Consider the following 25,172-nt stretch of genomic DNA (forward strand, 5'->3'; position numbering starts at 1 on the left):
ACGGAGATAAAATGGGGATAAAATGCTGAAATGATAATAATAGAGGCATTCCTCTAAGAGACTTCAAAACAGTAAAATGCAAAAAGTAAATGTGGGGCTGGAATAGTAATAAAGACATGATATTAATATTACATATTAGTAATAAACATGTCTTTTAGGTGTTTGACTTTTCAGAGGATTTCACTTTTTATTTTTCTTGAAAAAACTTGTTTTTCAATTCACCCACAATGGTCACACATGCATTAAAACAGTGAAGAAAAAAAAGGAAGAAAACAGGTAATAACATGTTAGTAAAAGCAGAAGAACTACAAGGTACATGTCATATTAGTGAAAAAAAATGCAGATTATAAAACCAGTAAAACACACACAGCTTAAAACTGACATTGAAATCCAAGGCGTGTTGACGTTTGTTTGGTGCCGTTGTTGTTGTTGTTGTTAAGAGGCCTCAGAGGGAAAAGAAATGGTAGACTTGAAACAGACGAGTGAAAAAGTGAGCAAATCTACAAACAAACATAACACCGGGCCACAATGACAGTCCCATGGCAAACGGAGGCTTTTTAGAGCGCAAACAACTAAAATTTACTTACATTCTTCAGCTTTCGGCTGCAGTCACTTCCCCTGCGGAGAATCAGACGGGGAGAGTGAGGCTGTGACATCTGGTGATATTTAATGGAATGAATTTATTACAAAATAAATCAGAAATAACTAGCAGCGACTCTCACGCCCCCGCGCACAACAGCGGGAACAGACGAACTTACAACAGTTGCGGATAATGCTTGCCGCCGGTCGCCATGGAGACCTACACAAACAGATGCGCTTCATCTCTGTGCTGTTGTTCATTGGATATCTCAACTACAACGTCGCCCGATGGGCCTGCGCGCCCCGAAACATGGCATTCGGTCCCAGGGCTGGAAAATCTTCGCTGCTGTTATTTTGGAACCCCGATCACGACGACTAATCCTTCTGCAGTGATACACGACGGAGGCCAATGTCACAGTGGCGGGCCAGATGGCCCGAGCTGCCAGGGGATCTCTGGGATTTGACGTGCGAGACAGCGCGGCGGGGACACTTATCGCTACAGATGTTGCCAAAAAAAAAGGGGAGAAAATAAAAATGTGGCTGTTTCAGATCAAAAAAAAAATGGAAATTCGAAAGAAGCAATTGGGAAATATGTCATCCCCGCGTCTGCGTGGGTTTCTCCGGTTTCCTCCCCCACCCGTAAACACGCGGGAGGTTGATTGGAAACCCACGCAGACACGGGGAGACGATGCAAAGCCCGCACGGAAAAGACGAAAACGCAGACGATTCCACGGGCGGGAGTCTCTAAAAGGGTCGGAGAGGCGCGGCCGCGCTCTGCCTGGTAAGCCTGGCTGCTGACCAGAAAGGTCATGTGACCATCTCGGGTTTAATGCAATATTACAAATTGCTTGTCAAAGGGCAGCGTCATAACAAATCAGTATTTCAGAATCCATACTGTTATGTTGCTGTTCATCATTACGTCATCAGGTATTCTCCTAAATCTATCAGCTGTACTTCCAGAGAAGGAAAGATCACTGCTGGAAATTGGATACATTAATAACATAGAATAAAAATAACACGTACCCTCAACATCTATTTCTGCACACGCACGTAAAAGTGATGCATAAAACTACCTCAAAAGCAAAATATAAGCAACTAGGGAATAAAATCTGATAATCCGCCTTCCAACGCTGAACACGTTGCGTTGGTGCAAACCGGCCTCACGAAGACCAAAATAAGTAGCGTGTTGTATGTATTCCCTTTTCTGTCACACTCGTGTTAACAGTGGAGCAGCTTCACTGACAGTCAACGTGGTTAAGATTCCAACTGTAAAATGCAGAATAAGTCGCGACTTTTTTCACAATGCGGCTAATATATGGATTTTTTTTTTTTGGAGGGGGCTAACGAGCTTTACGCCGCTCAAACATTTATCCGATGAAATGACCGGGAAATCCTGCGTCCGTTCAACTCCGACGCCGAAGAAGACGACTTTGACGGTTTTAGTGCGCAGTAGGAAGCCCGAGATAGCGATCGGCTAGCCGGTGCGGCTTATATTGAGGTGCGCTCGATAGTCCGGAAATTACGATACTTTGAACATCAGTCGGACCAAATTTCATTTTCTGTGCTCTAATACTGTCCGAGGGTAGTTTCGGGTGCCCGAGGGGGTCGCACACTCACTCATCACGCTGCTGGTGACACCCAAATTGCAGTTGTGTGGGTTTTCCATTACAGGACACGACCCAGGAAAAGAAAGGGAAGAAAGGGACTGTAAGGGGAGCAGGAGAGGGATGCGAGCGCAGCCGGAGGGGAAGATCTGTGTATACACACACACACACACACACACACACACACACACACACACACAAACCCGTCTCTCCCTCAGTGGAACACAGTTCCTTTTCTTTGCTCCGTCTTGTAGGAGCAAACCTGCTCGACAAACACAACAGATTCCACACGGTATTAGATCACATGTACTTCAGGGGCCCCGGTATGTGTGAACCTCTGCCCCCCCGCGCTAGTATTTTCTACCGCGCTGTCAATACAGAAGGGCTCCACGCTTTGTTTACAGGGATACGCCAGCTTTTTTTTATGAAATCTGCCTGTTTCAACCGCGATTCATGCAGGATCAGAGGACGGCTGCACGTCAGGGTAGATAGGCCAAAACCCCATTCAGAAAAACAGCGATTTAAGGTGGTAAGCTTCTGGCAAAGCATGAATTCAAATATACACTGCTCAAAAAAATAAAGGGAACACTTAAAAAACACATCCTAGATCTAAATGAATGAAATATTCTTATGAAATACTTTGCTCTTTACACAGTTGAATGTGCTGACAACAAAATCACACAAAAATGATCAATGGAAATCAAATGTATCAACCCATGGAGGTCTGGATTAGGAATCACACTCAAAATTAAAGTGTAAAAACACACTCCAGGCTGATCCAACTTTGATGTCAAAATGAATCTGTGTTGCTTCCTGAGTGGACACTATGATTTCACAGAAGTGTGATTGACTTGGAGTTACATTGTGTTGTTCAAGTGTTCCCTTTATTTTTTTGAGCAGTAAATATATATATGTATACAAAAAATGAGGTCGCCTGATCCGCAGAATTCTCGGTGAATCCTTTCAAGTGACTGATGTTCGCTGGTGACTTCAATCCATCTGAAAAGGCTGAAAAGCTGATATGTATTTCATTTCCTCAAGTGTTTCGAAACTATTTTGATTTTCTCTCCCCCCCCCCGCCCCCCCCCCGACAGCTATATTGAAAGGCAAACACTCTTTCCGCCTCTGGCAACCTTCACTTGAAAATGGACCCGTTTCCATCAACGCACACACTCAAACACACCGAAACGGCAGATATTTCAGGCCTGAGCTCATGCTGCCCCCCCTCCCGCCACCACCCGGGGTCAAAGCTGTTTCCTCGATGAGCAAACACCTGTCCGAAAACTCTGTGGCTTCCTCTCACGGGGGGAAAAGCTGCGCGGAAAACTCTTTATGACCGAGGGTTACATAACCGCTTGAAACGGCACGCAGCGACGACAACAATGACGTTCCCTTTTCGGACAAATCGTTTTTCCATCGACTGCAAATTCGAATTTAGCCGTTTCGTCGGATTTGAGGCCCTCCAAAGCGGTTCCTGTTACGTTGAATGGTGTGAAAATCCATGCAACGCAAAATTGAATCTACAGCGAAAAACACACGTGAGGTTTTGTCTCTGAAAAGGGGATGACGAGGGTTGCGCTTAGCCGCGGCCGGCGGGGTGTTCTGGTTTCGAGGTGCACGTAAACACAAGCCGAGCAACACGCTGGAATCTGCCATAATCAATCCTCCTTTGATTTCTGCCGTTGGAAAAACACTCAGCGGGAAAAAAATAAAATGAAAAAATATTAACTTTAAATCAGCCATGAAAACACATCTATGGTTATTTATGACACACAGTCTGATTGCCAGCATGGTTTCCATTTCATGTTTTCTTAAGACGAAAAAAAAAAAAAAGACCGGATTTTATTGCTTAGCTCTGTTATTAACAGCTGCGGGAGGGTTCCCCTGTGTCTGACGAATAAAGTTTACGGTGATTATGGTTGACTTTTGTAAGAAATAAAAATAGAAGAAAAGTCGGGTGAAGGTGGCTGCAGACTTGGCTAGACGGCCAGAAGATAAGATAAGATAAGATAAGAACAACTTTATTAATCCCGAAGGAAATTGTTGTGCCAGAGTTACAGGAAATATAACAGTAATAAATAATAAAAAGAAAAAGGCAGAATTAGAAATAAAAATAAACTATAAACTATAAAGTGTCTCAGTGAAACTATAAAGTGTCTTAGTAAACAAGTGATAAAAACTATAAGTGTCTTAGTAACAAGTGAGGTAAGGAGTGCACAATAGTATGATAAAAGGAAAAATTGTAGTGTAGCTGTTGAAATATTAAAATAATGAAATATTGCACAATTCGGAATATTGCACAGTGAAATGAAATGTTGCACAGTTTTATTTATTTATTTATTTATTTGTTTATTTATTTATTTAGGTTAAAGATAATCCCGGGTTTTAACCTTGACAGCGGATGATCTGACATTCAAGCGGGGATTCAGATCTGGAGACAAAAAAAACAAAACAACCGAAGGTCATCACTGACTGATAAGTGACTGGCAGGATTGATTTTTCCCACCTTTTAAAAGCGTGTGGACTTTGGTGCTGAACGATTGTACTGACACTTTTAGAAACAGTTTATTACAAAAATAAATGTTAATGAACCATTTGTATGCACAGGCATGCACAAACACACACACACACACACACAAACACAATCCCTTGCAGTGAATCCCGTGGCCCGACAGGACCCGTCAGGCAGCTCCTCCCGAAATCACAAAACCCTCCCCGCGCTCCCGCCCTCCGTGAGTGACACCTCGTCCGACCGGCATGAGGACGACACATGCGCGTCCGGCGGGTTACATGAAAAACTCTCGAGAGGTCGGCTTTGTTACCAGGCAACGGCCGAGAGTCACGCCCCCGGCGAGAGTCGTGCACGGACAGATATGCTATTGTCCCGCACTGAAAAGGCTTATACAAACTTCCATTAACTCTCATTTACTTATTTGTTTTGGCAGAGAAGCGGCTGATTGTCCAGTACGTGGACTGACAGGCTGGGTGACTGACAGAGTGTGACACACACACACACACACACACACAGACACGGTGATGCAATACAGTAATAAAGACAAGCTATTCTCTTCATTGTCTCCCCTCTATGCCGCGTTGGGTATCTAAACACAGTGCGTCTGTTTAATTAAACACGGCAGCCATTGATTGCGTTGCCCTTTGTTTATAATTTGTGGGATTAAACAGTAAATGAAACCATCATCACTAATTACTTAGGCCTGTTTTGGTGTGTTTACATTTAATTATGAAATGTATTGACTCAAAACAACTCTTCCTCCTCATCAGCATTTTTTTAGTTGACTGAGCTGCATGAACATGTCTGAAATTTCTGTTCAGATATTTAAACCTCTACCAGTTACACTGAAAAATCCATGACATTATTTAATAGGAGCCCCATCTCTCGATTCCAGGGGAGATCAGGGATTCCCGGGTTAGCTTAGCCTTAGCTGTCATTCACATTCGGTACAAGGTGTGATTTTACTTCACTGACTCCAGCGCTGTAACTTGCAAAAATATTGGAAAGAAATCAAACACAAACAAACACACACGGAAACACTCAGCAGTGACAGCTTACTTGGTGCCGGGGCGTGTCGACGTGTCCTGCAAGTCCCCGGGGTCAAACAGCTGCAAGCCCTTCAGTCCCAACTCCTCGCAGCCACGCAGAAACACACTGAGGTTGTCCTGCGTGCAAACACACACACACACACACACACACACACATACACACACACACACACACACACACACAGCGTCAGGGTCAGAAGGGCAAGGCTGCCGGCAGAAGGCCCGGCTTAACTCAGATTCACTTTAGTTGGCTGAAAAAGTGGAAACGAAGTCTTGTTTTGATAAGGACAAACAAAAAGCGCTGGGTGTGAATCCCAGCGAGAGTTTTCTAGAGCCGCGGGTCGAGTCAGGTGGAGAACGGGCTCAAGTTCAAGTCCGGGATAGAAATACTACCACGGCTGGACAGTCGGGTCACGAAACAAAAAATCTGAGATGTCAAGTAAGAATTTGTCCTGAATGGCCAGAGGAGATATATCTCACAAATCTCAGAATTAAAATCCTACCTAAAAAGAAAAGTAGTAAACTTTTAGTAGTAAAAGTAGTAAAAAAAAACTCGAGGAGGTTTTAAACATAAAATGTTAAAATGTTAACATAGATTGTTAATAAATGAGTAATTATAAGTCAGTAAATAAGCGAGGAGAAAAAAAGGGCACAAACATTCTTGAAATCAGGAATACCTGTTAAACGGAAACGTGACACCACCGGGGTTTGTGGCCGGCGCTCCCGTGTCTCCTCTCCCGGATCGTTCTTCAATTTACCAGCTCATCTGACCTCCCACCTCCTCCAAGTTCCCTCAGCTTCCCTTTTCTATCTTCCCTCTTTCACCTGCTCCACATCGATCGCCGCATCCTTCGGCGCCTCACTCGCTCTCCATCCTCTGCCGTGAAGCGTCTCCACCGAGCCTTTCGTCGGACGCGACCTGACCCCCCCGGCTGTCCTCCGGTTCCCAGGTTTCCCTCCGTCTTTGTTTCTGCCCTGCAATGGCTTGGAGGGACGCAGCCAAAGCCCTTCCCTCTCTCTCTCTCTCTCTCTCTCTCTGTATCTCAGGGTGTCACCATTTCCTCTCCACCCTGATTGTCCCAGGCGCTCTCTCTTTATCTCCCTCGCTCACCAAAACACAAATACAATGCACTCACATCCACATATTTTGGATTATGTTGTTTTCTCGAACGCGTAGCTTTTAGTGACACACGTAGCTTATTTATATATACACACACACACGCTGTTGTGAGAGCATACGTGCATGGATACGGGCAGGAACAGGCATTTAAGAACACTTGTTCTCACAGTGCTTTTTCTTTATTTGTAGACAAAAAAACAACAACCTCCAAGCCCAACCCATGGCTTCCTGTGTGTTTGGGACACCATTTGACCGAGGACACGGCAACCGCCTCTTTGACAGCCGTATCACGGGAAGGACATATTGATATATATATCAAATTAGCGCTGCATCTTCAAGAACTATGAAGTCACATTGAATCCGTTAGGATAAGTGAGAAAGCAAAGCTTTGTTTTGCGTCTTAAAACAGCAACAACGCCCCCCCATCTCTTCCGAAGGGCTTCTCGAAAACCGAAATGAAACCGAAATCATGTGACAGCTTAAACAACGTTGCTATTATTTTAGCAAACGATAACTGTGGGATCGGCAGACGTCCTCTTCTTCCTCCCGGTTTGTGCCACGTGACTGGTAAATAAAATAAACTACCTGCGGAGTCCTGAGCAGAGACCGGGTGTTTACTTATTAGCTTGCGTAACAGATCGAATGATGAGGAGAACTAGCTGCAGAGCTAATTGGTGTTGTTATGGAGTCTGTAGTTAGTCTACAACAGGGGTGTCAAACTCAAGTACACAGTGGGCCAAAATTCAAAACTACGACATAGTCGCGGGCCAACATTGATATATATTGAAAAAAAAAATTTTCCTCCAAATAGGACAATGAACCTTTTCATACGGACCCAAACTAAATATGGAACAAGCACAGCTTAATACTATACAATATATGACTTAATATTGCACACATGCAAAATCCTGTTTTCTGCCTAAGTAGCTGGGTGCCGGTATTAGCATAAGGTCGCTATGGCTACTGTACACAGAGGAGAGGGCGTTTATGGGTCCTGTTGGGATTTTCGTGCCAAAACACCAGCAGAAAATTCTGGGATTTGTAGAATTAGCGGTACATGCACTGTAGACTATAGTCTAAGTCGTTTTGTATGGCTTTGCGGGCCAAAAATAATTACAGTGCCGGACAAATTTGGCCTGCGGGCAAGAGTTTGACACCTATGGTCTACAATATATCATTTGTGACCAGCGATGAAACATCTTCTTACTTATTTGTGCTCATTCAATCAGACGGCACGGGACCACAACATGTGTTAAGAGTGTGACGGGGATTCTGGATTCTGGATTCTGGATTCTGGATTCTGGATTCTGGATTCTGGCTCGAATGCAGCTGACAGAGCAAATTGGATCGCAGCGGATCAAAAGACATGTTGTGTTATTGCATTAATGTGCACAATAAGTGTCACCGATGCAACTCTGCAGGATTGACATAGTCTGAAATAAATAGCACTCCAGCAGGACAGGTGCTGTGCAGACCAGACGCTGGACTGGACCGGGTGAAACAAAACAATGACTTAAAATGTCACAGTGCAACTTGAAATGAAAAGATAGGTAGGGAAAAATGTGTGTGTGTGTGTGTGCAGGAGGAAGCTTAACGCTGCTGTGATTCACAGGAAACTGGGTGTTGACCACAAAGACTTGACTGACAAGTGAATGTATTTGCAGAGGGATCGGGAGGCAAAAGGGTAAGTGAGATTCCAAAATAAATTTGGACAGAAGTCAAAGCTTGTGGTATGCAGTTGAGGCAACGGCTGACATACAAAAAAAGTTGTGCATTATGCCGCAGTCTTGGTTGGAAAAAAAAAAAAAAAGGAAAATCTAATGTGATCTAAGAGAAACATGCCTCCAGCTGTATCAGATGAAAGGTGTGTAGTTCCTCCTCGCATTTCTCGGGGAGGAGGATTTGAGTTCAGGCCTGATGGCGGGCCTTGACAGAATCCAAAGGACAGCTGCTCAGGATGAGGAAACGAGCCTCCTGGGTAGCGGAGACGTTGACTCTCTCTCCCGCCAAGGACAAAACTTGACTGGTATAAAACAACAGCAGGGTGAAGGTGAAAACCCCAGGACAGCCAAGGTTGCTGTCAAAGTATTCGTACATGGACGCGCGCATTGTGCTGGTAAATAACAAAAGGCGGGGATTATTGGATGAAAACTATTCTGGCAAATGTTGCAGCATCGCAGTATCTCTTCAATACCAGCTGCAGTATTTCATAAGTCGTCCATCCTGGAAAGCTTGACAGAAGGTAGATTCTATCAAATACACAAAAACGGTTTCTCAAAACAAGTCGACAAGGACATTATTCGTCGACTGTCTTGAGAATCCGTGGTTCTTTTCACTGTTTTTCAAACTGATGTACCATAAGAATTAGCGTTGGGACTTTAAGGCTCTAACTTTGATTAATTAATTACAGAAAAAATAACATGTCGAGAAAATTAATGCATATAAGTTGCAACGCGGGGCGTTTTTCGGACCGAGTACACGGATGCACACCGGCTGATGTGGAATTTGAATAAAACAAACTTCCAAACCAAAATGGGAGTATAAACAAAATGCTGTTATTTGTCCTTTTTGCAGGTAGGAGTTTACGTATCACGGGAACGCTTCCCTCCCTCGGCTACCACCTTGACTCTGCACACACATGTTGGAACTAGCATTAAGGTTGCTAATGTTAACCTCGTACGAGCATGCATGCAGGTCGGTAATGCTAACTTTGTGCTAACACGCAGGTCGCTAACGTTAACTTTGCTGCAGATTTTTTACCACAAGTGAGCAGAATGTCGCCAGTCAACACTGGAAAACATGTCGGGGATCAACTTCAGAAATGAAATGTCCAGATCCACGTCGGGTAAATCGACCCGTTTACTGGCGAGATGGATCACTGAGGCCTGCGGAGCGATGTTTTACGTGCTAAAAGATAAGGGGTCGCGGAGGGGCGGCAGACTGATCCAGATGATGGGAGTTACTAACTGCTGTCCAGAAAGACAATGTAAAAAGAAATCCAGCAGCTGAATAAGGATTGAAGAGAAGTAGAACAGGTCACATTGAAGAGACAGGCGTGTTTTCGGCACTCGTCTATTGGTCTGCGATGTAGACCGATGGGAAACTAAACCGGACTCGGAAATTTAAGCTCATGAAAATTGTCTAAATTATCAAACAAACTCGACAAACAACTTCTCATGTCAAATATTCAAATGCAATTCATTTCAATTAAGCAATTACAAAGCCTCTACAATATTCGATTCAAATTTTGGATTTAGTCCCGATCCCTGATGAAAGTACGGGCTTTTAAATATTAATATGACTGACCAACATTCACTTCTAGGCTCATTTCCAACTGACTAATATTGTTGCTATTAAAACAGACACTATACCAGCTATCTTGAGTTGTTTTTAATGTTACACCACCACTTTCAGTTACAAAAAAAGCTAACTAATTTTGGCTCCTGGGCTGAGCTGGCTTGATATCTCCATCCTTTTGTTGGTTAAATAAATAAATGAGGGGACAAAAAAAACCCTGCCATCTTTTTCTTAAATCCTAGTTCCCGGTACTCACTTCGCATGATATGAGTTACTGCTCGTGACGCCGGTGGTTGTTTACATTCTCCAAAAACCTAAGGATTCCCTGAGCGGCTAAACAAGCGACCTGTTCAGGAGAACGCCAGTCCCCAGTGGCCAAGCTGCCAGGGCACTGAGGTCGTCACTCTATTTACAACCCCGCCAAAAGTCCTCAGAGGCTCGTTTTCCCATTAGCCCCCAAACAGGAAGAGGAAAGGGGGGAGTAGCCCGTGTTTTATTACGATGGGCCTGATAAGAGCGAAATCCCTTATTTACTTGTTTCTCACCTCTCTAGCTACAGCCGGCAGCCAGGAATGATGAAACTGGAGTCGCACCGTCCAGAAGGGACTCGAACAAGCAAGCGTCTGTGCGTTGTTTACCAAAGACTCCCAAAACTTGCAGCATAAACTTTTCGTCAACAGATTCCGTCTTCTAGGGAAACGAAAGCCAAATCTGGATGACTTCAGCTATCACAGCTTCTGACAAGCAACTCTTACATATTGACAAAAAACTACACACTGAGAACTAAAGATGAGCCAATATTATACAATTTAATAATAATAATATGCGGTGATGCGGCTCAGGGGGATAAAGCCCTTGGAACTGAACGTGCTTTGTTCGATTCAAACGCTCCTCCTGGCCCGTCAAAGTGTTTTTGAGCAAGACACTGAACCCCTGGCACTGCTTAGTGGTTGCAAACTGCTCCTGGTTCATCCATGACGGGTTAATTCAAGAGCGGAATTCATTCAGAATAACAAAAATGAAATAGCAAAACAATGCATTTTTAACAGGTCTGTTTGCTGTCAGGTAAATAAGGAGTGAAGATCCAAGTGTAAATCATAATATCACTTCTGTTTAGTCAATGCTCTGCGTTGTCTGCGTCTGGATTTTTGAGATTTCGAATCAAAAGTGGAAAAGGAAAAAACAAAAACGCACTGCCTTTTATTGATTTTATCAAGACAAATAAAGTGACGATGAAATCTGGAAGATCCTGCAAGAGCAAAGCAATTGCGAGACAAACGGCGTTCAACTTTATTTATTTTAACGATTATCTTACCATGACTCGGCACCAAATTAGGATAATTGGTTGTAATGGCTGCACTGGGGGGGAATCTGCTTCTAAGAAATGTGGCTGTGTGATTATCTACCACTTGCAAAAAGGCCAGAAAAAGCCTCATTGGAAGCCCATTAGTGAAGGCATGAGATAAGGAAAGCCATGGTCGCCCAGCCCAGACTCCTTTGTTATGTCACGCGGTGATCCAAAACATCCAGATAGCCAGCGCCCCTTGTTGTTTATCCCTTCTTGATGCTATCCGACCTTCCACGCCAACCACCCGCCTCTGCCCTGAACGCCTAATGACCGAGTAAAAGACAGATGTGGAGAATCCATCAGAGGCGAGGAAAGATGGAAATACGTGAACGCGAACTCTGCTGATTTCTCAGTAAGCCTCTGTTCTCACGTCTGCCCGAATCCTTGAAAAAGCCGCTTCATCCAGACTCGGGGTTTTACGGAGGGCCATGAATGGGCTCCACTGTGCGGACCCGACTCAGGTTCGCTAAGAATCACAGGCCCGCCATTGAAAGCGGGTGGTGAAACTCTGAAACCCTTCCAGAACCAAAGTCGGACAGACGTTCATCATTAAATACCTGTTGTTGTCTTTTTGGTTGTCTGTTTTCAACCTTGCTATCCCCCCTCCCCATTCTGTTGTCCATTCTTATCCCTGATGTTCTTGTTCTCTCTGCTGTCTATTTATTTGCAGATACCTTTTGCCATCTTCTAATTGTCTCTCTATCTAAATTTATACTTGTATTCATATTCATTGATGCTATAACTGTTACGCTGCTATCGCTGTAACGCTGCTATCTTATCTTATCTGATCTGTCAATCCAGAAAAATCCGAATGCAGGAAATTCCAAACGGCAACATATCGGTAGGTGTGATACAGACGCACGCCGGCAATGACTGACGTATAAAACGCTTTTCATGATATGAGACAGCTGGCGTGTGACTAAGTTATCAGTGACCAGCCCAACGTTCTGCTTCAACATACAAACAGGTATTCAACTTTTAACTCCTGTTAAATGGAGCACGGCTTGCAATGCAACCCCTTTACTTGTGAGCAGCGAATGGACCTCATTTATCCATGTTGACTGCTCTCATCCCTCCGCCAATCGGAATTGCTTGATGGTGGCAAGCGTTTCTTCCGTCTTTACGGCTGCATGTTTTATGCTTCCACGGCGAGTTTTAGCAAACAACCAATTATAACTTAGCATGCCTCCGTTCTGTCCCTGAATCATCACTTTTTAAGCTCTTGGGGGAGAAATAACAGGCAGAGGCGATCTGTAGTCGCTAGTCACAATTAGCACAGCTTAGTAGTAAATGGGTAAGATGTAGACACTCCATGCAGATGTTCACTTGGCTAGTGTGCCGTAGAAGAAGCCTTGGAAGAAGCCACGTGCACGTTCGCAAGCGTGACAGGCACCTAAGACTCCTGTTGAGCCAGAAAGAAAGAGTGAATGAAGAGGAAGGACTTACCAGGCTGGCAATAGGGGTTGGAAGTCTGTTGATTTTCTTCACCAAGCCAGGTTTAATGGAGCTCAGTAACCTAAAAACAAACACAGAGTTACGGAGAGAACAAGAAGAAGAAGAAGAAGAGGGCATCTCCAGCTGATTTTAATTAATGTAACAAGATTAGATAGACATTTTGGAAAGATTTCCGGGACTTGCATCACAAGCAGAGACAAAAAAAAAAATATACAGCGAGAGAAGAAGAGGATCAAAACACAGCGAGCAGCGTATGACGGTTCCCCCGGCGATGTCTGGAAGCTTCGGAATGGAGTCGGCGTGTACAGGGGCTGCACTCCGCGCTACTTCCAGTGCATTTCATGCCCCAGTAAACTAGAAATGTGTCTATCGCCGCTCAAATCACACGTGGGGTCAGGCAGTTTGCGCACATTCCGGCTCAGCTCACGGACAGAGACCTATCGCCCACTCCGCCTGTCTCCGGTTTCATCTTTTGTGTGTCTTTTCATCAGAGGAAACCTTTTTTTAATGATTCAGGCCTGCAGAGGGAGGGGAAAAAAAAAAAAAAAACATCGGAAAGCCTCACGGTGTTCGGTATTGGCGGATGCAATTTTCCCATTTGGAAAAAAACCTTCGCGTCTAATCTATTTTTGCTTTCCAGAACTCATGCTGTAAGGTTCCCAGAATAACTCTCAGGCCGCCCTACCCACCCAGACCTCCTCGGGGGACGGGTTCCTCTCGCGCTGCGTACAGAACGTGTAGGCGGAGACGGGATGGGAATGATCTCGCACTGCACTTTACAAGCTTTTTTAAAAACCGGAATAAAAGTTTAATCCAATATCGACCCGTATTCTCTTTTCTTCCTACGGGTTAAGGATACGTACGAAAGGTCACACATGTACGTTTGGTCATTTTCAAGGGACTTCCCTGGGACATGACGTTTCACCGTTCAGGCAAATTGTGGTACGGCAGTAGTCGAAAAGTAAAGTGGTGAGATAAGTTAACCCGTTCGGTTAAGCGGTCTGTGTTGGTTTATAGCAGGGGTCCCCAGACTTTTACCTGCGAAGGCCAAATAATTTTTCCCTTTCGTGATGGGGAGCCGGGCCAGTTTGTGACAAAAAGTGTGACGATTGCAGGGGTGTCAAAACGTAAACATTTATTGCTTCCCAGAGAGCCACGCGTAACCAAACATTAACCCTTTCTGGGATCTTGACAGAAAAAATGAATAAATTAAAAAAATTGGAAAATAAATAATAACATTATTAATAAATAATATCACTGTCTCATCTCTTGACAGATGAGACAAACAGCCTTTTCTTTGACTTTAACAAAAAAAAAAAAAATTTGTCCACTGCAGGTAAAATACCCTGCATTCTGAATCTACTTTTTTCTTAACTAATCTTCTCGCCATTATTCTGTGTTATTTGGCAGGGGTGTGTCCAGGATTTTTTTTTTTTTTTTTGAGGGAGGGGTTTCAGATAAGGGACAGACTGCAGAAGGGTGGGATAGAAGTTTACGTTCAATGCATGTACAAGTCACGATTAAATGGCTAGGATTTAAAAAAAAAAAAAAAAAATCATAATGCATTTCTGGTATTGTTCAGGGGCCGGGCAAAATGTGGAGGCGGGCCGTATCCGGCCCCCGGGCCGTAGTTTGGGGACCACTGGTTAAAAGGGTTAACTTGGATGAAAGTGTATTTTCTGTCGTCTTGTGTCTCAGCAGTGATGCCATTTAGCTTGTGAATTGGAGGAGATTTATCTATTTACACTCCTCAGTGAGTGATAATGGTCTAACAGTGGCATTTTTTGGTCCAAGCGTGCACACTCGTCGAATTTTTGATTGGTTTTGTCGCAGAGTTAAGAATATCGGCGGCATCGTCATGCGCTTTTATTATTGACCGATCAATTATCTGATCACCTGTGGAAAGAAAAATCAATGGGATTACTCTCTGCTGAAAATAATCAGCAGAAAATGACGAAACTCTGAGCCATGACAAATTTCTCCCACGGCAGCCTTAAAACATGTCACTGACTTTCTTAATTCTTATGATCTATTTACGCTGTGATAAAGTCAAATGTCAACTTTTATTGTTTCATGCATTACTTTTTGTGCAAATAGTGTTGCCTAAAAATGTGCTCAATAAAACATCTGTCCTTATAGTGATATTGGATGATTGCTTCTTTTTCCTTTCTCTCCAACAAATACACCCTCATTGCCAGTATAAATAAACATTTCGCAAATATCAAGACTCCCATTAAAATGAATGAAGGGCTCCAGGTTACTTGAACAAGGGTCCGACTGATTTACAATATATATCGTTTCAACTTGGTCGCAGCTGTTTCCTTTCGTGGAAAAAACGAAAAAAAAAGAGTTGAACATTAGCACAGCTTTATATATCATAATTTTTTCAGTCATAAGCATAAAAATATCGGGTTTCAGCACAAAGGAGTTCAACGGAAATGGAAAGTTAACTTGGAAACTTCCATTTTTGACGTGTAAGCAGCTGCCTGGCTCAACTAGCTTTAGCCTTTGCTCACCCTGTCACGGTGGGCACTCACCAGTTGAATCAATTATTTTCCGGCTCATCAATAAAGTTGATTGTGAGTCTTCATTACACCAAGAATGTAATTTGAATACATGGTGTTTTTTTAAAGTATTGCTTAATATAGATGATTGTTCTATCAGATTTATCATTTATTGCCTTGCGCTCATTTCCTAAGGTTGTTCCTCGACTTCTTGTGATGACGCTGAAGTCATGCTCGTGTGTGTGTGTGTGTGTGTGTGTGTGTGTGTGTGTGTGGCTGATGCACAGCCACCTATGATGCAGTGTGCATCACATATTGATGCACATTAGTAGGTCACAGCCAACTGCTCCAAATGAATAAATGATTTATAAAATCACCGGCCGGTTTTGTGGCAACCGCTCGTTTCTGCACGATGACAATTGCATTGAATAAACAAGATTCAAACGGAGCTCGCATTATTTACCCGGGATCACACATGCAAAGAGGGTGAACGCAATGTCTTTCAAAGACGAGTGAAGGACAGAAATATGCGGAACTTACTCGCAGAGCAGTATCCCGTTCTCCAAACCTCCTCTGAAATCCTTGTCACCAAAGCATCTCCCCGTCACAGTCTAGGGAGCGAGGAAAGAACAACAAAAATGGTCAGCAAAAGAAACAAAATTCAGTCCGTGAGTCAAAAAGAAACGTGATTGGAGTAAGAGACCACCTCTAGCCGTGCACTCTTGTGATGTGTCGGAGCTATTGAACGCGCGGCAGTCGGCCATACATCAAGTCTTCCCCTCCCCACCTCAACCCCCCTCCGAGGAACAGCGCTAAACACTAACAAGCTTGACATAAGCCGCAGTTATCCTCACCAAATGGCCCGGGCAAGCTAATATGCTGTGACAGGGGATTTCTGGGTTGCTTCCCATTGAAGGAGGAGCCTGTTCGGTGACTTTAAATGACACCGTGCACTGTCAGGTACTTTACTCACACCGATAAAACAAAATGCCTATTTGTTATGAGCATCGGAGCCCGTTGGCAAAACGTTAGAAAAAACACATAGGGAGTTTGGACTGTAATTTATGTCTTTATTTTTTATTTATCCAACTCCTGCTGTTTCAACTTTATGAGAGTAAAGGACAGCCTATAAAACACTTTGTCTGCAAACATGAAAAACATCCCGGAGGCTATATAATCTCGCTCTAAAATCAGCCGCTGCTATGTTTTCATGAACAAAAGGTGGAAAAAAAAAAAGGGTGGGGGGGAGGAGGGCGCTCTGGTCGGCCGGTTTGGCAGTCAAAACAATTACAAGATGACATTTCCTGAAAGTGTCGCCAACATTTATTTACACAGCTGCTGAGAAAAAAGAAAAAAATATTGCGGAGGTGTGTTTAGTCTGGCCCGGTAGCTGTTTAAAGATGGCCGAACCTCTCGCGCCGTCACCGTCAGGTTTGATTTTTTTGCGGTTCTGAGGAGTTTGGACGATTGGCGCCAACCCCCGACATCCCCGCTGAACTTAAATCAAATTTAAACATGGGCAAAGGGCTGGAATCAGTTTATGTTTATGCTGTTAAATTCTACAAGCCTGACATTACTGGCATTATCTTAGCTCTTAGCCCAACAGCTAACAGAAGCAATTATTTGCTGCTATGTATATTTTTAATATACTGTATATTTCCTTCTGTGTTGAGCCACTTGTGACCACATTTTGTTCCTTGTACACTGAATGAAAATTAAATCCATCAAAGTCTTGGTCTTAGTCTAGTTTAAGTTACCAGAGGCAGGGCTACCACTTGCCCAAGTGGCTAGCCAGCGGTGCCTGCTGGATCCGTTGAACATCATCTACGTCAATTAGGAGGTAGGTTTATATTATCCAAATTTTACATGAGGTCAAAAAACACATTTGGAGAATTACACACTTCAGACATTTATTTTGATCTTAAGATTATCTATTTAAATAAGGGAATCACCCTCCAGTGGAAGGGAACTGCAGAGTTTACGCAGCTTCTTTGCCTGCAACAAGTCTGGACTTTTCGGAAAAAAAAAAAATCTGCTCTAAATAAGGGAGCAGGCTGACAATAGGCCTTATTTTGGTTGCTGGGGCTCTTACTTGGTGTCTGGGAGCAGCACAGAGAGGCAAATTATGAGAGACTGAGACAAGAATGCGGCACAGATTATTTTTTTGTTTGGTATTGTTGACATGTAGCTATGCGCCGGTGCTATCCCTGAATGCGCCAGCTCTTGTTAACTGCTCGGTGTAATGAATGGGGTCCGAGTGTGAAGCCTAAATACACAACTTTAATGACAAACAAAAAAAACCGACAAATCCTACATTTCAGGAGGAATTATAAGACTTCCTGAGGCGCAAGACTTATTATTTGCCAAAGCATTTACTTACACAGAAGTGCGGCGATACTTGCCGGTACCGGGACAGAATTCTGTGAGTTACATTCAAGCAACATTCCTGAGGCTCAGTGAAAGGATTTTAGCTTTCTACTCGGTTTTAGAGGAAATACAGAAATGGGAATTCTTCTGACCGCTAGGCTAACGCTATCTGCGTGACTTTCCTCCACGTACTCCGGTATCATCCGTTATTGGAAACCTTACATTGCCCAGATATGTAATTGATTGTATGTCTACCTTTAACATCTGAATGAGCGGGTGAATGGTTGTATAACATTTTACACCTGATTGGAACTTCTTGTGTAACATAAAGCTGACCATTTTATATTTTCACAGCCTAATAAATAGATATTTATTAATGGTGTCTGTTGAAACGGGCCTCGGCGACTTTGTGGCGAAATTAGGAAAAAATACCCACGCAAAATTATTTGAATATAAAACTGGTCGACTCTACGGGAAACCCTCGAATACGCAAATGAGCCGTGCCGTTTCCCTATCTGTGGTGTTTTGGAAGGTCCCAATCAGAAAAAAAGAGAAAATTGCTTATGCTTGAAATGTATTTATGGGAAAAGGAAAACGAGACAAAAGCCGGATGCGGATAGAGTTTCTTCCCAGTACCGATACATTTCCGAATTTGATTTCACAACTGTAGTGGGCCAAGCCTCCCGCTGCCATAAGGATTAGGTCAATTAATATTCTGTCAGAAGGGACAGAGTGCATTAACATATCCAGTACTTTTTTTTTTTTTTTTTGAATAGGGCCCAAAGAAAATATAAATACATTTGAATTAATTGAATGGTCACGATGAGGTCTGAACCGCAGAAAGTATCGCAGGTTTGTTTTTCTCATTATCTCGATGCTCCGCCCTGCAGCGTCTGCAGAGCTGCAAAGGAGCTTGATTTACGTGGGTCTGTTGCTCCCATAAGTGTCGTCCCGAGCTGAGGAGCAAATGAAACTCCCGCCCGGCCCGAGGGAACGCTGAGTCTGGAGACAAAAACGCACTGATTGTACTCGGAAGCATGCGAAATAAATTGTTTTTTCTTTTCTAAATAAATCAAGAAAATGTGCGCAGAAGTGTAGCACGAATGCAAAGGTTGCCCTTGAGTATCTTTAGATATGTTTTGAATCCAGTTTCTCCGCCTAGGATCGGTTCTCCTAATCACCGACGAGCCGGGTTGAGCATTTCGCGCACAGCGGTACGCCTTCTGGCAGGAAGACGTCCAGTGACGGTAAATTTGCTGCCCGTGACACGCGTTTCTTCTTTTGCCCACAGGGGAGTGCTGTTTCTTACCGGGCAGAAGTTGACGCTGATTGCAAAAACATAGGCACATAAAACATATAAATAGTGTTTAAGAGGTCACGAAGGATTGACAAAATTATAAACGATGACTTCCGTGCTTTGCTCGGAGGCGCTGGGGATTGAAATAGAGTGAACGGGTCCTGGTGCGACGCTAAACACAGAGTGTCTGAGTTAAATAAATTCCAAAACGGAGAGAGAATGGACCTTTAAGTGGCTGGAAACCTCTGGATCAGAGCAGAGTTTTCACTGCATATGGAGTTACTCCGTCTAAAACAGGAATGTGTCGCTTTTGTTGCTTTCATCGGAATGTTGCAGCCATTGTTTCACAGACAATCAAAAAATGCTGGCTGTTTTCTTTTTTTTTTTTTTGTGTATGTCCACCCCTCCTCCCTCATCCCCCACTCCTCCTTTTAATGTCTTTCCCATAGGAAGCCCTTCGTGTCCAGTCCACAACCAAACTGTGTCACGGAGAGAGAAGCGGTGTATCTGACGGTGACTCTGGCGCGGCGTACTTGATTTGATTAAAATTACACCGATCGTCAGAGTCTAACATTGGACGTGGATTTTTAAAGTCATAGAAAAAAACAGTTTAACATCTTTGGACTCTGTGTGCTACCTTTCAGAGGGAGGGATGTAGATACCAGACTGAGGTCAGCAATTTGTGACAATTTATTTGAATTCATACAAAAAATAAATAAATAAATAAAAACAATAAAAAAAAACAACACACCAATTCAAACCACTATCGGTGTCTGTATCGGTAGCAATGCTTCAAAAATAAATAAATGGCACTGGGTATCCAGACAATAGTGACACAACCTATAATCAAATACTGACTAACACTTGCTGGTTATGTGTGTAATCTGATACTTACATCCGAAATATTGATCTGGAAAGAGCTCATGTCTGCAACCGTACGTAAAGACGCCGCCGCCGCCGCCGCCGCCGCTTCTTTGACAGGCAGATTTTTAGTCGGTAAAGTCGGCTTACGTATACTTCCATCGGGCTTTACTTACAAGTGCTACAAAGAAAGCTTCAGAGAAGTCCCCCGGAGGAGAGAAGGAATATGAAGTGCACATGGTGCCGGCTGTCCTTCGTCAAAAGTCAAGAAATCACGTCCAGACAGCGGCCGGGTCCATGAACAAGCTTGTAAAAAGACCCTCCGGCCCCGGAGGCCATCCGAAGAAACAGATCTATTTCACCGCAGCTGTAATCCCAGGGGCCCTGCATCGGACAGCTACCTGTCGCACGTGAACAAGCGGTAATTCAAAGTAGGGAAGAGGAGAGGGAGTCGAGCACTACTTACTTCCAGGCCTGGAGGCAAAGTGCGATCGGCCGGCGGAAGAGTTGACGGCCGTTTGGCGAAGAGCGCGAACAAAGACGCGTGTTACCGACCCACGCGCCCGCTTTGCGGTCACGAGCCTTCTCCGCTTTACAAAGGCATTCTTCCGCGCAGGATGTTGTTTCAAATTTGTTGCGTAAGCCCGACAGGATCCAAAACAATGCCACCAAGTTCAAGAATCCGAACGCGTCTTAATCCTGTTAATTCGCCTTTGGCAAGCGGCGCTTAATCCGCAAACACATTCGGTTCCGATTAACAGTACAAAAACCAACAGTGTGCAACACGGCCGCGTCGACTTTCAAAAGTGGGAAGAAAAATCACAAACAACTCTGCAAATGCGTTACCCGTGTCATCCGCCATCTTCAAATAAAAGCATAAACAGCAAAGACAACTCGACAAATTCACTGCCGCAGAACTGGAATCAAACGCTTATTTGTAAAATTGATAGCATCTGAGTCTTTAGATGTCGGGGAATCTCTTGCCGGGGCGCCCCCACATCTCACCGAGCCTCCGCTGGTTCAGCCAAAGGTCAGGAGTGGTATCTCCCGACAATCAATCATCTGGACCTTTTCACAAGCTGCCACCGCTGGCATCGCCGCAGGGATCCTCTTTTGTGACGGTATGATTGTTTGCTCCGTGCTCAGTGTGTCGCTGCGTTGGAGGATGGAGTGAGGGGGAAAAAAAAATGGAGTTTGGGTGGGTTTGGGGAGGGGGGGGGGGTTGGAAGTGGTCCAAAACATCTAAAAACTGATTAAAAAAAAAACACAATAAATGAATGAGTCGATGTTTTAGTTCATTTTGCCGATTGATTTAACTTCGCTCACGAGTGGGATCGATAATCTGAACCCATTCATTCATCCATTCGTTATCGATACCCCCTTTATCCGACAGGTTGCCTGGCAACCACAAGGCCAAAGAAACATACGACTATTCACCCTCTATTTCACAGGTGATGCAGTGACTGACAGCCATTCACACGTCCCATAGAGACTTACAACCATCCGCTCTCTACTTCATACGTCTGGGCAATGAAGGCTGTCCGATGAACCTGCCGCATGTTATTTTTCGGACTGTGGAATTAAACCGGTCGGGGTCGGACAAGGGACCATCTTGCTCAGTTGGAAGTGTTGATCAGATTTGAGGAAATAAAGCTACTCTTGGTGATTTTTCCCGGCAGCGTCCATGGCCCATCCATCATCTATCGCTTATCCTGAACTCCTGGTCGCGAGGATGAAAGCGCCTTTGGTAGAAATTGTTTTTTGTCATTATCTTTCACCCATTCAAGCACTCGGCTGTATATCTTCATCCTGGCCAACTGAAGATTGTCGTGGAGGCGTTACCGTTAGAAGACGCGAGACGGCACCTTTGTTCTAGGCTTTCGTCAAACCCCTCGCTAATGTTTTGAATAAGATGTCATACAGCTTGCTTCTTCCATGAATTTTCCCAAAGAATTATCAAACAGTGGGGACTAATACTACTAATTTCGGCATCCTAAATCCTGACTGACTGACAAGCAGGAGTGGGTCACCAGAAGCTACACGGTGAGAGACGGGAGTTTTGGTTGATTGCTCAGCTCAAAACGCATAGGAAGATAGCCATGGGCGGGTGGAAAATATGAATATATCGAGCGGCGCTATTACTGATCGAGTATAAGAGAGCGAAAATCCCTCTTGTCCATTTCCAGATTTTCCCAAATTTCCCCCCGAAATAATGAGGTTTCCTCGGCCTGGCAGAGGTTGTTCTAAGACTTAAGCTCAAATTGGATCACGGTTCTAAAGCCTGCACGGCAGATCACCAATCACCACTAAATAGACACAATCAGAAGCGGCTCCTCGCAACGTGGGGCCTCTCTGGAAAGAATGATGACAGTCCAAGAGGCCGGAGCGTTGGTGCAGCCCAGCGCCCGATTCTAGCAAGTTATAACCCGAAATATTTGATCGACGGACACGATAGTTGACTCATAATGGACGTGACGAGTCGGTATGCAGACGTCGGAGCTCAGCGAATGCTCAGACCTTACTTCTTGCAGTTGGCGGGACTCGACGCAGACTTTGCTGAGAGCACAGAGGAAGCTTTAAATCTACTGGGCGGCGCTGGAACCTCTGCTGAGCCGCTGCCCAGGCCAGAGACGCCGAACAAAAGACCATTATGAAACTCGAATCATCCCAGGTAATGACAGTAAGTAGAGCATAATTGGCGTGAAGCTTCCCAATCCCAGATTTTGCTGCAGCATCTGAGAAGAATCTCTTGTTGACAGCAGACTGTTTACTGTATGCTCAGAATATTGCTTTGGATCACCACATTTCATAAAAAAAAAAAAAAAAAAAAAAAAAAACTCAGACCACCGTGCTTTCATGAAAAGACATGCTGAGTGTTGATTCTACAAAAAAAAAAAAAAAAAAATCCAAACTCATGTATCAAAGTATTTACACATGACTTTCTAATTTGGGATATATTCCACGTCTGAGACAAGAATATTATGCAACGCCACATGTTGGCCGCTCATGTTGGCGCCGTGACAGCCGCACATGGCTGATGGCGGCTGTGGTTGCCGAGGAGAGAAAAGGGAATGTAGCGTGCACAACATAATCACACACGTAAGGAGCATTATCCATGTAATCTACACGTTTTTTTTGCACGCTGGTTTTTTCAGAGAAACACATGCTTCTGTTACGAGGACGGATTCTCGTTCTTTGCGAAGTCCTTTTCTCTCGATTGATTTATGATACTTTCCTTTAGTCTTGTTGTATGTGCGAGAAGTGCGAATCTTCCCCGTTGCACGGCGGATCCTGAGAGTTGTCATCGAGCGTGGGAAACCTTACGCAACCCGCATTAGTCATGACTCGCTCCTACCCATCAAAGCACATTGATTTGCGCGCGGAAGCCGGGATGCTTCGTGTCGAGATCGCTGCTTTGGGCTACGAACGCGCTGCATTCATTTCGCCGTGAAAGTCAGGCGGTGACTTATAGGCGCGTCGGTATGACATCACGATGATGATGATGGACAGCTGTTGAGATTATGCCGGAATTATCTAGGTGTTTCACTGACAAGCAAAAAGATGAAGACCACCTTCATTTTAAATTTGGCAGATTTATAATATGCCAGTCGTACATTAAATAAATGACTCAGCGCGGAAGCAAACCGTCTGCATTTGCAGTAGAACTCTCCTCAGGGTTTGAACCAGATGAACTTTACAGTATATATCGGAACTGATCTTTAACGGATGGAAAATAAAAATAAGTTCCTGCAAAAGTCTCGCTGCTTCACTAGAAAACCACCTGATGATGTCAATGTAGCTCTTTACTCCTTTTAAAAAGGTGGCGGGTTATTGACAGTCTATGCAGTGTCTTTACATTTGTCTTTATTGCTATTAATCAATCACTTGGATTTAAAAATCACTTATATTTGTGAGGTATAAGACATTATAAGTTGTAATTTAACCCCATTGCTCGGATGCTACTCTCTGACGCTGTACATCGAGTGTGCCATTAGCAACAACACAAACATTGCTATATTCTCGTATAACAAAATAGCTGTTTAATCTCACGTAACACCACATTTTTTGTTTTTCTCCCTTACTTTGCATGTGTTCAGTCTGAACGGAGATTGCAAGGTTTTATTTGGTTGTCAATGAAGTTGTAAAATCCCAGCATTCGGGCCAAAAAAACGTATTATCATCGCTTTCAATGGGACAGAACCGAAACAACAGCCATTATCGTCCAAACCTTTCTCTGCTACATTCTTTGCGACTAAAAAGAAAAAAATCTCAGACGCTTGCAATCCAGTGGGTCGTCTCCTCTTCCTGTAAAAATTAACCTTTATTTCCTTGAGCTTGACCTTCGGCAGACATTTTTATTTCCAGCCAAAGCTTCTCTGCTAAGTAAACACTGGCGCTGCCGAACCTCCGGTCGAGTGTTTTCGTTAAAGCGCTTGATTTTTTCCGGCTTGATAAAAAATGTCTGCTTGACTGAGACACTTCATTTTGTCATGTCAATCAATTTGGCTTTTTAAGAAAACTGAACACGAATCCAGGACATGCTGGTTGATCAATACAACCGTGGGATGTAGGCGGATTTGCGCTCCCATCACAGGCAAGAATACTGAGTTTAATAAAAATGGCCAAAAACTGCAATGACAGACGGGGAAACAGTGTCGGACATTCATTCACAAGTTCCACATAAAAAGGAGCGTGTGGCGGTTTCGTGGGAAAGACTCCGCCTCCTGTATGTGGTAAATCCCGCCCGCCTCCCCCCCGAATACACGAAGAAGAGATGCTCACGCACAAAAATGAATAACCCCACAGGCCATCGACGGCGTAACAGGCTGAGGTCGAGCAGTGACAGATTTACTGTACTGTTGCATTTCTCGGCGATTACGTTGCATCGGCGTGGAATCCCCAACCCCCTTTTGCCTTTTAATCTTGGTTTGCGGTTACGCTATCCTATGAGATGAAATTATTCCATTGGGGTTGTGGCAGCAACGATTACACTTTGAGGGTAAAGAGACGCACTTTATATTTTATGACATTTATGGGCAAATGAAATAGCCTTGAACTGCGTTTTCTAACCACTTCCTCCTGGAATCCAATACGCTGGGCTGAAAAGCCTGCTGACCAGATCTTGGATGTAAAAAGATGTAAACTACAGTCGCAAACCCACACACACACACACACACAC

The 25,172-nt window shown here is 44.0% G+C and overlaps 1 protein-coding gene across 9 annotated transcripts in view; it reads right to left on the bottom strand.

Moving 5' to 3' along the window:
• Positions 1 to 25,172, bottom strand: part of LOC147227945 (LIM and calponin homology domains-containing protein 1-like) — a 92,833-nt gene that overhangs the window by 42,114 nt on the left and 25,547 nt on the right. For 7 of the 9 annotated variants that reach the window (XM_086158140.1, XM_086158135.1, XM_086158139.1 and 4 more), the window contains exons 2-5: positions 16,009 to 16,079; positions 12,956 to 13,025; positions 5,755 to 5,861; positions 588 to 618 (exon numbers count right to left, since the gene is read on the bottom strand). In XM_086158140.1, the coding sequence (XP_086014266.1) occupies positions 588 to 618; positions 5,755 to 5,861; positions 12,956 to 13,025; positions 16,009 to 16,079 (279 nt within the window). Of the gene's footprint in view, positions 1 to 587; positions 619 to 5,754; positions 5,862 to 6,421; positions 6,786 to 12,955; positions 13,026 to 16,008; positions 16,080 to 25,172 lie in introns of those variants that run through there. The other 2 variants (XM_086158143.1, XM_086158141.1) reach the window with 2 other exon arrangements.

The sequence above is a fragment of the Fistularia commersonii genome, chromosome 13, assembly GCF_037954325.1.
Source record: "Fistularia commersonii isolate RoL2024-O1a breed Wild chromosome 13, RoL_Fcom_v1.0, whole genome shotgun sequence".
Lineage (NCBI taxonomy): Eukaryota > Metazoa > Chordata > Actinopteri > Syngnathiformes > Fistulariidae > Fistularia > Fistularia commersonii.